Source organism: Phyllostomus discolor, chromosome 5 (genome assembly GCF_004126475.2).
Source record: "Phyllostomus discolor isolate MPI-MPIP mPhyDis1 chromosome 5, mPhyDis1.pri.v3, whole genome shotgun sequence".
Classification (NCBI taxonomy): Eukaryota; Metazoa; Chordata; class Mammalia; order Chiroptera; family Phyllostomidae; genus Phyllostomus; species Phyllostomus discolor.
This window is the reverse complement of record NC_040907.2, coordinates 25,149,713-25,160,375: the sequence shown is the minus strand read 5'-3', so window position 1 is coordinate 25,160,375 and position 10,663 is coordinate 25,149,713. Positions and strand designations below refer to the sequence as shown.

The 10,663-nt window shown below is 54.9% G+C and overlaps 2 protein-coding genes across 6 annotated transcripts in view; both read left to right on the top strand.

Annotated features, from left to right (window-relative positions):
• The first annotated feature begins 1,819 nt into the window (after positions 1–1,819).
• LOC118500571 lies at positions 1,820–6,248 on the top strand. Of its 2 annotated transcripts, XM_036025807.1 has the most exons (8): positions 1,820–2,758; positions 3,147–3,255; positions 3,447–3,514; positions 3,598–3,696; positions 3,949–4,129; positions 4,714–4,778; positions 4,955–5,050; positions 5,476–6,248. In XM_036025807.1, exons 2-8 carry the CDS (start codon positions 3,213–3,215, stop codon positions 5,740–5,742), a joined length of 819 nt encoding a protein of 272 aa, XP_035881700.1. In that variant the 5' UTR covers positions 1,820–2,758; positions 3,147–3,212; the 3' UTR covers positions 5,743–6,248. The 2 variants fall into 2 exon arrangements, with proteins under 2 accessions (XP_035881700.1, XP_035881699.1); XM_036025806.1 differs by lacking the exon at positions 1,820–2,758 and having other exon boundaries at positions 2,864–3,255.
• A 1,206-nt stretch (positions 6,249–7,454) lies between these two features.
• The window catches only part of INPP5B (inositol polyphosphate-5-phosphatase B), a 52,608-nt gene continuing 49,399 nt past the window's right edge, over positions 7,455–10,663 (top strand). For 2 of the 4 annotated variants that reach the window (XM_036025803.1, XM_036025802.1), the window contains exons 1-5: positions 7,455–7,535; positions 8,230–8,294; positions 8,672–8,766; positions 9,611–9,708; positions 9,846–9,875. In XM_036025803.1, coding sequence (XP_035881696.1) covers positions 8,238–8,294; positions 8,672–8,766; positions 9,611–9,708; positions 9,846–9,875 — 280 coding nt within the window. In that variant the 5' untranslated portion in view covers positions 7,455–7,535; positions 8,230–8,237. Of the gene's footprint in view, positions 7,536–8,229; positions 8,295–8,671; positions 8,767–9,610; positions 9,728–9,845; positions 9,876–10,663 lie in introns of those variants that run through there. The other 2 variants (XM_036025804.1, XM_036025805.1) reach the window with 2 other exon arrangements.

Here is a 10,663-nt window from a genome sequence, read left to right as displayed (position 1 = left end):
TGATTACCGAAAACCAGCCCGAGGTGCAAGGGGACATGGCCATTGGGGAAAAGAGTTCAACAAGCCCTGGAAGTGAGAAATACGGGAAGGAGACCTCCCTGCAGGCTGCTCGTTGGAGCACAGCAGCAACTCCCAAGGAACGCAGCTGCCACGGCCCTCTGTAGGAGTGGGTGCCCAGGCCTCCAGCGCTAGGACAGCATCCCAAGGCCTTGCTTTTCTTCTTCACAGTGTGGGGGGCGATGGGCCTGGGTGTGAGGGGTCCTCTAGCACCCTTGTCCAGATAAGTGCAGTCGTCCTGTGAACCGTGCACCAGAGCAGTCTGGAGGAGCCCTGGGGTTTCCCTGCCCCAGTGACGACTCCTTTTCTTCACTTGTTATATGCAGCCAAGTGTTTTTCTATCGCCTTCCGTGTGCCAGACATACCTAGGTTTGCAAACCTTGAGAAGTAAGCGGAGGTGAAATGGTGAGAGCAGAACCAGAGGCAAGGAGGCTCAGTAACAACCTCGTGGGCAGGCAGTTAGAGCCTCGTGGCCAACTCCGTCCAGCTCTGAGGGGCACAGGGCTACTAGGGAGTCTCGGGCAAACTCGTCATCAGAAGTGGTTTTCCCCAGAGGTGACTCCTGCAAGTCTGGACTGCAGGGGGTCTGCTGTGGGAAGATCGGGATTTCAGCTGAGCCCACTGATCAGGCTGGGGAAGGAGTAGAGTGTTGCTTTTTCTTGGTTTCAGTCAGTAGTTCTTGATCTTTTTAGGATCAGAGCTTCCACTGAAAATACAAAGATAACTGGACTTTCTCCCTAGGAGAATACACATGCATAGAGATTTCTGCACACAATTGTAGGGGTTCATGAATCTCCAGAAGTCCATCCTTGGTTCCTGAGTCATAATTATAAGAATCTCTCCAATAGATACGGAGTCTGACCCTCTGCCAGGGTGTTTCCGGCTGAGAATGGGTGATTTGGCTCACTCTTCAAGGAGGAAAGCCGCCCCATTGTGGAAGCTGCAGGACTCTGCCTGCCCCTCCCAGCCCAGGCAGGAAGCATCTGGGAAGTTGGTCCTGGGAGTGACCCCCAGACTGGACCTGATCCTGCTGGACCTGAGACAGGCCCTGGGAGGAACCTCCCTGGAGCAAGAGCCTCCTCACTCCCCACCCCTGAGAGGAAAGAGAATAAATCTGTGTCCAGTCTCAACTGGTCATCCCTTCCTCCACTTTCCTCCTGTTCCCCACATGGGGTCAGCTTGTACTGGAAAGTTCTACAAAGGGGACACCCTAAAGGTAACCAATGTGTTGAGGAAGTGAGGGACCAAGTTCTGAGATGTCCCTCCTCTGCATTTTCTTTTTAATCCTTGGGGTGATAGCTACCTCTCCCCTCACTCATTGAGTCCTGCCAGCAGCCTCACCTCAAAGTTCCCGTGGTGGGGATGGGCCTGTGACCTCTCCCCACACATTGGCCCTTCCACTATCAGCCAGTTCTCCCATTCCAGGTGGGCTCTGGGAGGACACTGCCTTCCCCCCACTCTGCTCTCTTCTGAGAGCCCCTTCCACCTGCCAGGCCCATCCCACTGGGATGTTGGGATGGGGGTCCTTTGATCTGCCCAAGCTGCCAGTTGGTTTTACTGCCCCCCTCCTGCTACAGCCTGGACTTCAGCTGTGCTTCTTTCTTTTGCCTGTGGCCCCTGTGTGTCCCCAGTGACAGCAACATCAGAGGGAATTCCCAGAGCTGGCCAATGATTGGAGGGGAGGAGGGGCAGCTACCAGTTTCCGGGGACTGCGCTTGCAGCCTCCCGGACTCATGCACACAGGCTCGCTGCGCTCCACACCTGCTGGTGGCAGGTAGGTCAACAGCTAGGAGGGGGTGGGGCACGGGGAATACTGGGAATATTCTCTGGAGCCATGGAGCAGAGCACGAGCTAAAGTAGATACGCAAGGAGTCAGAACTAATACAGACTAGGAGGTAACCATCCAGGCTTTGCTGGCTTTCTGATTCTTTTGAGTGTCTGTCTGGCCCCCTCACACTCCTGGACTGTACTTGTAGCCTCATCTGCCCATACCAGGGAGGAGGAGGAAGAAGGAGCTTGTGGGGGAGGCCTGGGCTCTTCCTTTCACAGGGGCACAGGGACCTGGGTAGAACCTTTGGGCCCTTCTCTTAACATGTTCACCTCTGGGGATGGAAGTCCCACTGAGTAGGTGCTTCCTCAATAAAAATGGCTTCTTGAGTGTAGTATTGGAAGCAAGGGAACACCAGCAGGGCCGAGGCTCCTGGTGGTAAGAAGGGGTGAGGTGGAGAAAGAAGAGGCCCTTATTGCCAAGGGTCCCTATCCTGCCTCACCTCAGCCCCCGAATCCTGAGCACCACCCCACTGATGCATTAAAGACTACTGCTGGAAGGGTCCCCGCCCAGAGTGGTGGCTCCTGGCTTCAGCTGTCAGTGGAGAGACAGATCCGAGTGCCGATGGAGGACTATAGCCATGAGGACAAGGAAACATGCCCTGGGAATGTTGGGGGCTGGACTGTGCTCAGCCTCCCAGGGTTGGGTGAGAAGATGGGGGTAATGGCCCCCTCTCTCATCTCCACCAGTTTTCTGCTTTGCATGGAGAAACCTGAACCTGAGCTTTGCAGACCCTTATAGGTCTGACCCCTCTGTACTGGGGGAGGCAGAGCCAGGATCCAGATATCCAGGTTTCTGAGAGCTGTCTCCTGGCCTTGGCTCAGCTCTAATTTAGGAACGGGGTGGAGTCCGAACCTGAAGAACCTGGTCAAAGTGAGCCCTCACTTCTGACCCTCTGGGTTCCGGGGTAGCCTGCCATCTCCACTCCAAGCCCCAGCCCCAGCACCGTTGGATTCAAATGAGACCAGATCAGTGGCAATGGCACCGGGTGTCTACTTCCTGTCGCTGCACCTGTTCCAGCTCTGTCTCCCTGGGATGTTGCTGTTGCCGTGCCAACAACAACATTCACTCTCAGAGGGGCTGTTACCAGGCTGCAGGTCCTGTTGTGCCTGCATCAATGTCACTGACAGCATGACTTTCGGGAAACAAAAGCTCAGCCCCCCCCGCCCGGGATCCCTTTCCCCCGACAGGTTGCTTCCGCTGTTCCCCAGCCTCGGTTTATTCATCTGTGCAGTACAACAATGGGACTCTCTCTTTGTAGCTCTCACCTGGGCTGCCCAGGACTGGTCCTGCACTCTCTCTGGCTCCTGCAGCGTCTCAACAGAAGATGTCTCTGGCCAATAGTAGCCCTAGGGCTGCTCTGCTGGGAGGTAGCTATCCTGGGCCCAGGGATTCCAGCCTTTCCTGGACTATGTGACCCAACCTAACCCTGGGACTGCCCCTTCTTTGCCCTGGCCTCATGGCCTCTTCCACTTAACCACTGCATGACCTTTCCTTGACCCATGACCCTTCAGCTGGTTACTCCTTACAGTAGTCCCCTCATCCCTTTTCCTTTTACCAGTCCTCCTGCTGGTCTCGCTGATAGTCCAGAACCCAGTCAGAGGTCAGCTGACCCCTGCTCCTGTGCAGGTAAGCAGGCTGTGAAGGAGGAGAGAGCCTCCCAGACGCTTCATGTGTGGGAATGAGGCCACAGTGTTTGAACCCTTCCACAGACATGCCACAGCTTCCACTGCATCGGAGAGATGTGCTACCAGGAGGCAAAGTTCTCCAACCAAATGGCAGAGTGTGAACCTGGGCAACAGCACTGTGAGGTGCGGGGTGGGGCTGCTGTGGAGCCCCAGGAGGTGGGGGGGCGGGCGCTACCGTGAGGGGTTGGCAATGGGGCCATTGGAAGGAGGGCTGATGTGCAAGTACATACAGGAAGGTGCTGGGAGAGAGACACTGATTTGGGAGGGAGGGGAGTCAGCGTTTGAGATGCCGGGAAAGGCTGAGCTACAGCCCAGGACTGGCTGTGTCCCCCCCATCCTCATCCTCCCGGACTTCCTGGCACTCTCTCTATCTAGTTGATTCAACTCAACACTTCCCACTACACGGCCCGGTGCAGCCACAGCTGTGAGAGGGGATATGAAACTGGTCTCAGCCCTTGCCAGCTGGCCAGCACCTCTGCTCCCAGCCCAGGTCCCTGCTCTCTGCAATGCTGCAGCGACGGCCCACACTGCCTGGCGCTCAATGAGTTGGCCTCGGGTGAGACAGTCCCACAAGCCTGCAGCTTCGAGCCCCTTGTCCATGGCCCTCCACCTCAGAGCCCTGCTCTGACTCCTGCTCCCATGGGCACCCCCACTCCCCTGCCCCGTAAGCTTTTAGCTCCACCCCCCTCTCCCTAGCCCTGAGCCTTGCCCATCTGATACCTCCCAACTCAATCTCAACCCTTGGTAGTTCCTCAAAGCTGAGCTCAGTTTTCACGAACTCCCCCATCCTTACCAACACCCTAACCTCTAAACCTTGTCAGGCTGATCCTTAGCTTTGAGGTCTACCCCACTCATCAACTCCCCAAGTCCAAGCTTTCTGCCTTCAGTGCTCCCAGATTCCCCTTGCCAGTGCCTCCACCTTTCCCCAGCCCAGCTTGGCCAGTGCCACCTCTCACCAAGCTCCAAGGCAGCCAGAACAGTCTCCTGTGCTTGTCTAGAGTGGCAGCAAAGGGGGAAGTTTCAGGTTGGGACTGTCCTCACACAAGATGCCCTCCATCAGGGTTGGGGCTGAAACTTCACAGAATTGTCCCCAGTGGAGGTGTCACAGCACTTCCCTGGGCAATCCTGCTCTGCTCCCAGGTCTAGACCACCTGATTGTCCCAGAGGACAAGCTGGTCCCTACTCCACCAGCCCCCAACAGAAATGTGAGTGTCTCATTCACACCGACCTGCTCTGGGAGGTAGAGGGAGGGATGGACTGCATGTGGTGGCTGGGGCCAGTGGGACAGGCATAGTGGGGCTCCATTGCCTCTGTCATTCATTCCCTGTCCAGTCTGAAGAGTGACCTCTACCCTTCCCTTCCCCTCCGCTTTCTCTTCCAGGAGAAAGTCTGTGCCACCTTCTCCTGCCTAGGCAGTGAGTGCTTCAAAGGGCAGAAAGCTGTGGCCACGTGCCCTAAGGGCTTGGACTTCTGTGAGGTGGGCCCCTGGTGTGCTCCAAGGATTGGGGTGCTGTTCTCCTTCATAAATGCAGGCCTTTCTCCTTCTGCCTCATAAATGCAGGCCTTTCTCCTTCTGCCTGGACTCAGTAGGTCAGCAGCTGAATCTGGCTGGAGCTGAACCTGCTGGGAGCTAGGCTGCTTGGGGTCTAGCATGCTTGACCCTCTCCGCTCTGCATTATGCCTAATCCAGGGCAGCAGCTGGAATTTCCCAAGTCTGCTGGACATGCCCCGTTGGTTCTGATCACCCTGCATGTTCTCTGGGGACTGGCTGGCTGACCTCATGGGGAGGGAGCTGGGGGCCCAGAAAGGTTCAGCTTAGCCATGGCCTACTTAACACTTTCTGCTTCTGTGAGTAGGAGAGAGAGGCAAGGGGAGGATGAATGGTCTCATCTCTCCTTGCAGCTGAAACGGTCCAGCTCAGGCTACACTGCAGGCTGCAGCCAGGCCTGTGTGTCAAGTATCTACAGGTGTCATGGGGCCATGGCTCAGGCCTGCTCTCAGGAGTGCTGCCAAGCGTCAGCTTCAGGCAGCTGCCTGCGGCTGGATGGGGATCTTCACTTCAACCGGGCAGCCTCAGGAGCCACCAGGAGTCCCCTGCATTGCTCCCTGGCTGGGGCCATGCTGCTGCTCCTCCTCCACTTTGCCCTGCTCCCATTCCCATTCCCTTAGCTGGCCCAGCTGAATCAGGGAGCAGCAGCCAGGAAGACCCTGCAGGCCTGGCAAGTCCCCGGCCCCACCCCCAGCTCTGATTCCTGTAACTGCATCTTTAGTGAAAGGGGTTTATCAAGTGCAAACTATGGGCTCGAGGCTCCTCCCTCCTGCCCCTCAGCACCTGGACCTGACTGTGGTGCCCTCCAAGGTGGCAGGGCCTTAGCCCCAATCCCAAAGAGAGGCCGGAGTTTTTCTGAAAAAATAGAACAGAACAAATGTTTCTCCACCCCTGACCCCATAAAGTGGGAGGACTCCAAAGTCCTGCAGGGACAGATTGCAAAATGTGTCCAGCCCCATCCACTTTTCCCAGACCCTCCTCCCCAGCCTTTGACATTAAGAGTGGGGCTAGAATTTGGGTTCCCCTGCTTTCCTGCAGTGAGGTCCACCCCCTTTATCTCCAAGGGTACAAATCAATCCCCTTTTTTCTCATCCCCCACATGACTTTGACACCAAATTCAAATAAACTTGAGTTCTATTTGTGCTGTGGGTGTTTCCTGGAAGACGAGGAGGTTGGAGGAAGGTGGCCCGTTCCTGGAGGCGGTTCATGTGGACAGAGTTGGACTTGTCACTGGGGTGGCAACTCCCAGCTTAGGGAGGGGAGAGGGGGCACTGGCTAGAAGTCACAGAGGTCACTCCTTCGCCAGCACTGACACTTCAGTTTGGGTCAAACTGGAGAGCAGGTATGCTCATTAAGACACTTCGTCCGGTAAATCATTAATTCAATCAACACATTCTGAGAGCCGGGGTGGTGAGGAAAAGGCGTAGCCCTGTCTTTGGCGAGGTCACAGCTTAGTGAAGTAGCCAAGAGGCTGAGAGAGACCAGTCCTGGACTCCCTTATCTGAGCTGGCCCTTTCTGTCCACCTGGAGCAACCTCCTCATTTTCAATGGGGAAATCAAGGCCCAAAAGGAGGAAGGCCTTGCCCAAGTGAATGTGACTGGGGGAACCAGGGGAAGGGGCTTGAGAACAGCAAAGGACACCATTTCTGCAGGAGGAGGCGGAGAGGACTGGGTCTCAGCACGGTCCTGCACAGGCACCACGTCACACTACTGACAGTGTGTGTTCACGCCCATTATCCCCACACAAAGCAAGCAGGGCGGGGTGCTGTTCGTCGTGCACACATCACGCACGTGAGGCTAAGGGGGGAAATCCCTCGGTGTGTGGCAATGTCAAAGCCACAGAACTGGACTCAAGACTTGCAGGCGAGGCTCACTTTTGCCACTGGCTAGCTGCAGGGCCTTGGCAAAATTGCATCAGTTCTCTGAGCCTCAGTTTCTCCAGCTGGAAACTGGGGGTAATGGTCCTTCATAGTGTTGTTCCCCTTTAAGCTAGGGCAGGGTAGTTATCTGGGGAGGAAGAGTTCCAACAGAGGCCAGAGTTGGCCCACCTGGATGAGAGGAATTAAGAACGGAATGGAGGAGCAAATAAAAATGCATTGTTTTGTCTCTAAGGCACCCGTGGCCATCTTCCTTCCGAGCCCTGGGGGAGGGGGAAAATCTGGCCTAGTGACTCAGAGGCTCAAGGGTGGAAGTTAGGGCATTTATTAGGAAAACCTTTCAGGAATAGGGAGCCAGCGCACCCCAGGCCCTAAGGGGTTAATGGGAGTGGCGAGACCACCCCTGTGATTGACGCAGGCATGCTGGGACTTGCAGGCTGGGTGACCATCGGGCACGCTAGGGCTGCTGGGAAACGTAGTCACTGGCAGGCCCAGGGCCACGGTGTCCCGCACACCCAGCGGTGACAGCTCAGGAGGTAGGCGGCAATGACAGTGGGCTGGGAGCAGGGATCCCAGGGCAGAGCTTGGGCAGGAGGTTGTGGGCAAGCTGTGGGCTGAGACCCCTGTCCTGCTCTGCCAGAACCAGACACCTCCCTGGCCTGCGGCTGATGCAATGGGGCCTACTGGGTGGGGTTGAGGGCCAAGGGGCAATGGGACACTTTTCCTGTCTCCAAGGAAAGTGGGACAGGACTGGGAGCCTTGTCCAGGACGAGCCCCTCCCTTCCTGAGAGTAACAGGATGCTTCCCCCAACCCCACATAGACACAGCACTGCCAGCTCCCGAAGACGGGCCAGCAGGACTCACATTGCTCCCCGAAAGGGAGGCAGAGCCTCATCCTAGGAGCAGTGGGACTGTGTGTCCCCCTCTCCGTTAATGGGACCAGGGACCCCACTTCCCACAAATAGACTGAACCCCTCTCGGGAACAAATGGACGCCCTTCCAGACAAAAGGTGGGACACCAAACTGAACATCCCACCAGGGGCGAAGAGACAACCCCTCTTCTTATAAACATGACAAAGCCCATCCTGGGGAGGATGGTCATTCTCACTGCACAAAGGCCCCCCTCCTCCCTGCCCCTCAGCCCTCTGGGGCAGCCCCATCACCTCCTGGCTTACTTGTTGAGTAAAGGGGGCTCCCATCTATACCCCTCAGCATGTGTCTGCTCCGCAGGGGCCAGCATGGACCAGTCTGTGGCCATCCAGGAGACTCTGGCTGAGGGAGAATACTGCATCATCATATCCTTCCCAGTGCTGAGACCCCAGCCCCAGGGCCTGCCTGTCTTGGGAAGTGGAATAGAAGATGCCTACTTGTCTATGCGTCTCTGTGTCTGTTTGCTCTCCTCCCTCTCTCTGAGCCATCAGGGGAGAAGGAAAACAGTATTTACTAAATCCTTACTCAGTACTGGAGTCTTCTTCCAACCGCCTGTGAAGCTGGGATTTATTATCCCCATTTCACAGATGGGGAAGGCTCAGAGAGGCGAAGCAACTTGCCTAAGGTCACACAGTGAATCTGTGTGTGCCAGGGCAAAGCAGGGAAGGTGCGGCGGGCTGGGCTGGGAGAGCTCTGGCCTTCTGTTTCGTTTCCTTTGTTTTCCCTTGACCCCGAGCAGCAGGCAGTGCAAGGTGTGCTGTGTGAGGGAGACAGCAGGCAGAGCCGTCTCCTGGGGCTTGTGCGCTACCGCCTGGAACATGGAGGCCAAGAATACGCGTAAGTGGGACGTTTGGTCCTTGCCTGTCTGGGCCATGGGGTTATTCTTCATGGTACCCTCCAGCTGGACTTCCAGCATCCCTCTGGGGCACAGTCTGAGTCTTCTAGAATAAGTGTAATAATGATAGTTAATAATTTTGGAATACTGTATCCTAAGACCTTCAGATGTATTAACTCATATAATCCTCAACATTTGATGAGGAAGCCTCTGAAGAAGAGGCATTTTAACACACAGGCCCAGATCTTGAGTCTCGTGGCCGGACTGCCTGGGTTCAAACCCAGGCTTTGTTACTTTCAGGCCACACAGTCTCGAGCAAGGTGTTGTTCTCCTCTGCACCTGTTTATCCAGACTAAAGTGAGCCGTTACACGTAAAGTGTGTAAAACACTCGGAAGCACATAAAAAGGGCTCAGTAACACCCACACACTATGCAGAGAGAATACTAGTACTTGTCAAAGGTCTCTTTGCCAACAAGTGAACCTCCGGGTCTCAGAGCTGGGAGGAAGGGGCCTTAGACATTTTCTAGTCCACCACCCTCCCTTTACAGATAGAGAAACTGGGGTTCAGGGAGGAAAAGGGGGTGGATAAGGTTGCACTGTTTCTGTCACAGGCAGTGTTAAAATACGCAATGGATAGATCAAGCTCGAGTTCTACTAACAAAGCAGAGGCTCCTCAAAATGATCCAAGTTCAGCTTTGACTACCTCTCTGTAAATTGCAGTTTCTAATAGGTACTGCAGACAGAGAAGGCATGGGGATTGTGCATAGCTGGCCACCACCAGCACAGCCGTGCGGGCCTGAGGGATGGCTGTCAGGCCCTTTCCTCACCTCTGCTTCCTGCCCTTAGTCTCTTCCTCTACATGCACCGGAGGATGGCCATTACCGGGGACGATGTCTCTTTGGACCAGATAGTGCCGGTCTCGCGGGACTTTACACTGGAAGAAGGTGCCACAGAGGGCTGGGGGTATGAGTCCCTCTCCTATGGGCTCCCAGGTCATTTCTTCTCTTGTTGGGGGTGGGGCACTAGGAAAATTCTGGGAGTGGGGTGCTCAGTTGCTAAGTGTCTTTTTGCTTCCCCACAGTATCCCCAGATGGTGAAGTCTACATTCTTGGTGAGTGGTCCTTTCAGTGGGGGTGCGGGGTCTGGGGGTGAAGTCAGAGCATGCTCTGATAGTGTCACGGTAGCAAGCAAGGCTCTACAGGACCCGCCATGCCCACCTCTGGGCCTCAGTTCCTCTCACTTGCTTCCTTGCCTGCTGGGTTTAGAATCTTCTGAATTGCTTCTGTCACTTCAACCATGACACATTTCCAGCACGGAGCCCCTGCACATGCTGCTCCCTCTTTCTAAAAGCCCTCGCACCTCTTTTGACTTAGCCACTCATCCTTCAGGGCTTCAGTTCACACTTAACTTTTTCCAAGAAGCCTCGTTGAACTCCTGAAATTGTATCTCACTGATACACATTCCTGTTTTCTCATCCTTGCCAGCTTCACAGGGATTTAATTGCCTGTAGTAATTTACTTACTTAATGTCTATCTTCTTCGCCAGATAGTACTAGTAGTAGTAATAGCAATGATCACCTTGTAAAGTTCTTATGCTAAGAACTTGACATACAATTCTGTGAGGTTATCACTATTTTCATCCCCATTTGATGGATCAGGTAACTGAGGGTCAGAGAAATTAAGTAATTTAGTAAGTGGTAGAACCAAGATTCAAACTCAGAACCCAGACCCTAGAGCCCACACTCTTGATCACTCTGCTAGATTGCTCCTACTTTTCATTAGTTCAGCACATATGTTTTGGGGTACTCCCCATGTGGCTGCCCAGGGCTAGGGTTTGCTATGAACAAGATACCACCCAGGCTAGCTAGCTTTCTGATGATAGGCCACAACTGTTCTCTTC

What these genes read in the sequence shown, in the direction of transcription:
- LOC118500571 (XM_036025807.1), top strand. Translation starts at nt 3,213, where the DNA reads ATGTCTCTGGCCAATAGTAGCCCTAGGGCTGCTCTGCTGGGAG. An exon ending in TAGGGCTGCTCTGCTGGGAG is followed by an intron (nt 3,256 to 3,446) that starts GTAGCTATCCTG and finishes TCCTTTTACCAG; the next exon opens with TCCTCCTGCTGGTCTCGCTG. An exon ending in GCTCAATGAGTTGGCCTCGG is followed by an intron (nt 4,130 to 4,713) that starts GTGAGACAGTCC and finishes CTCTGCTCCCAG; the next exon opens with GTCTAGACCACCTGATTGTC.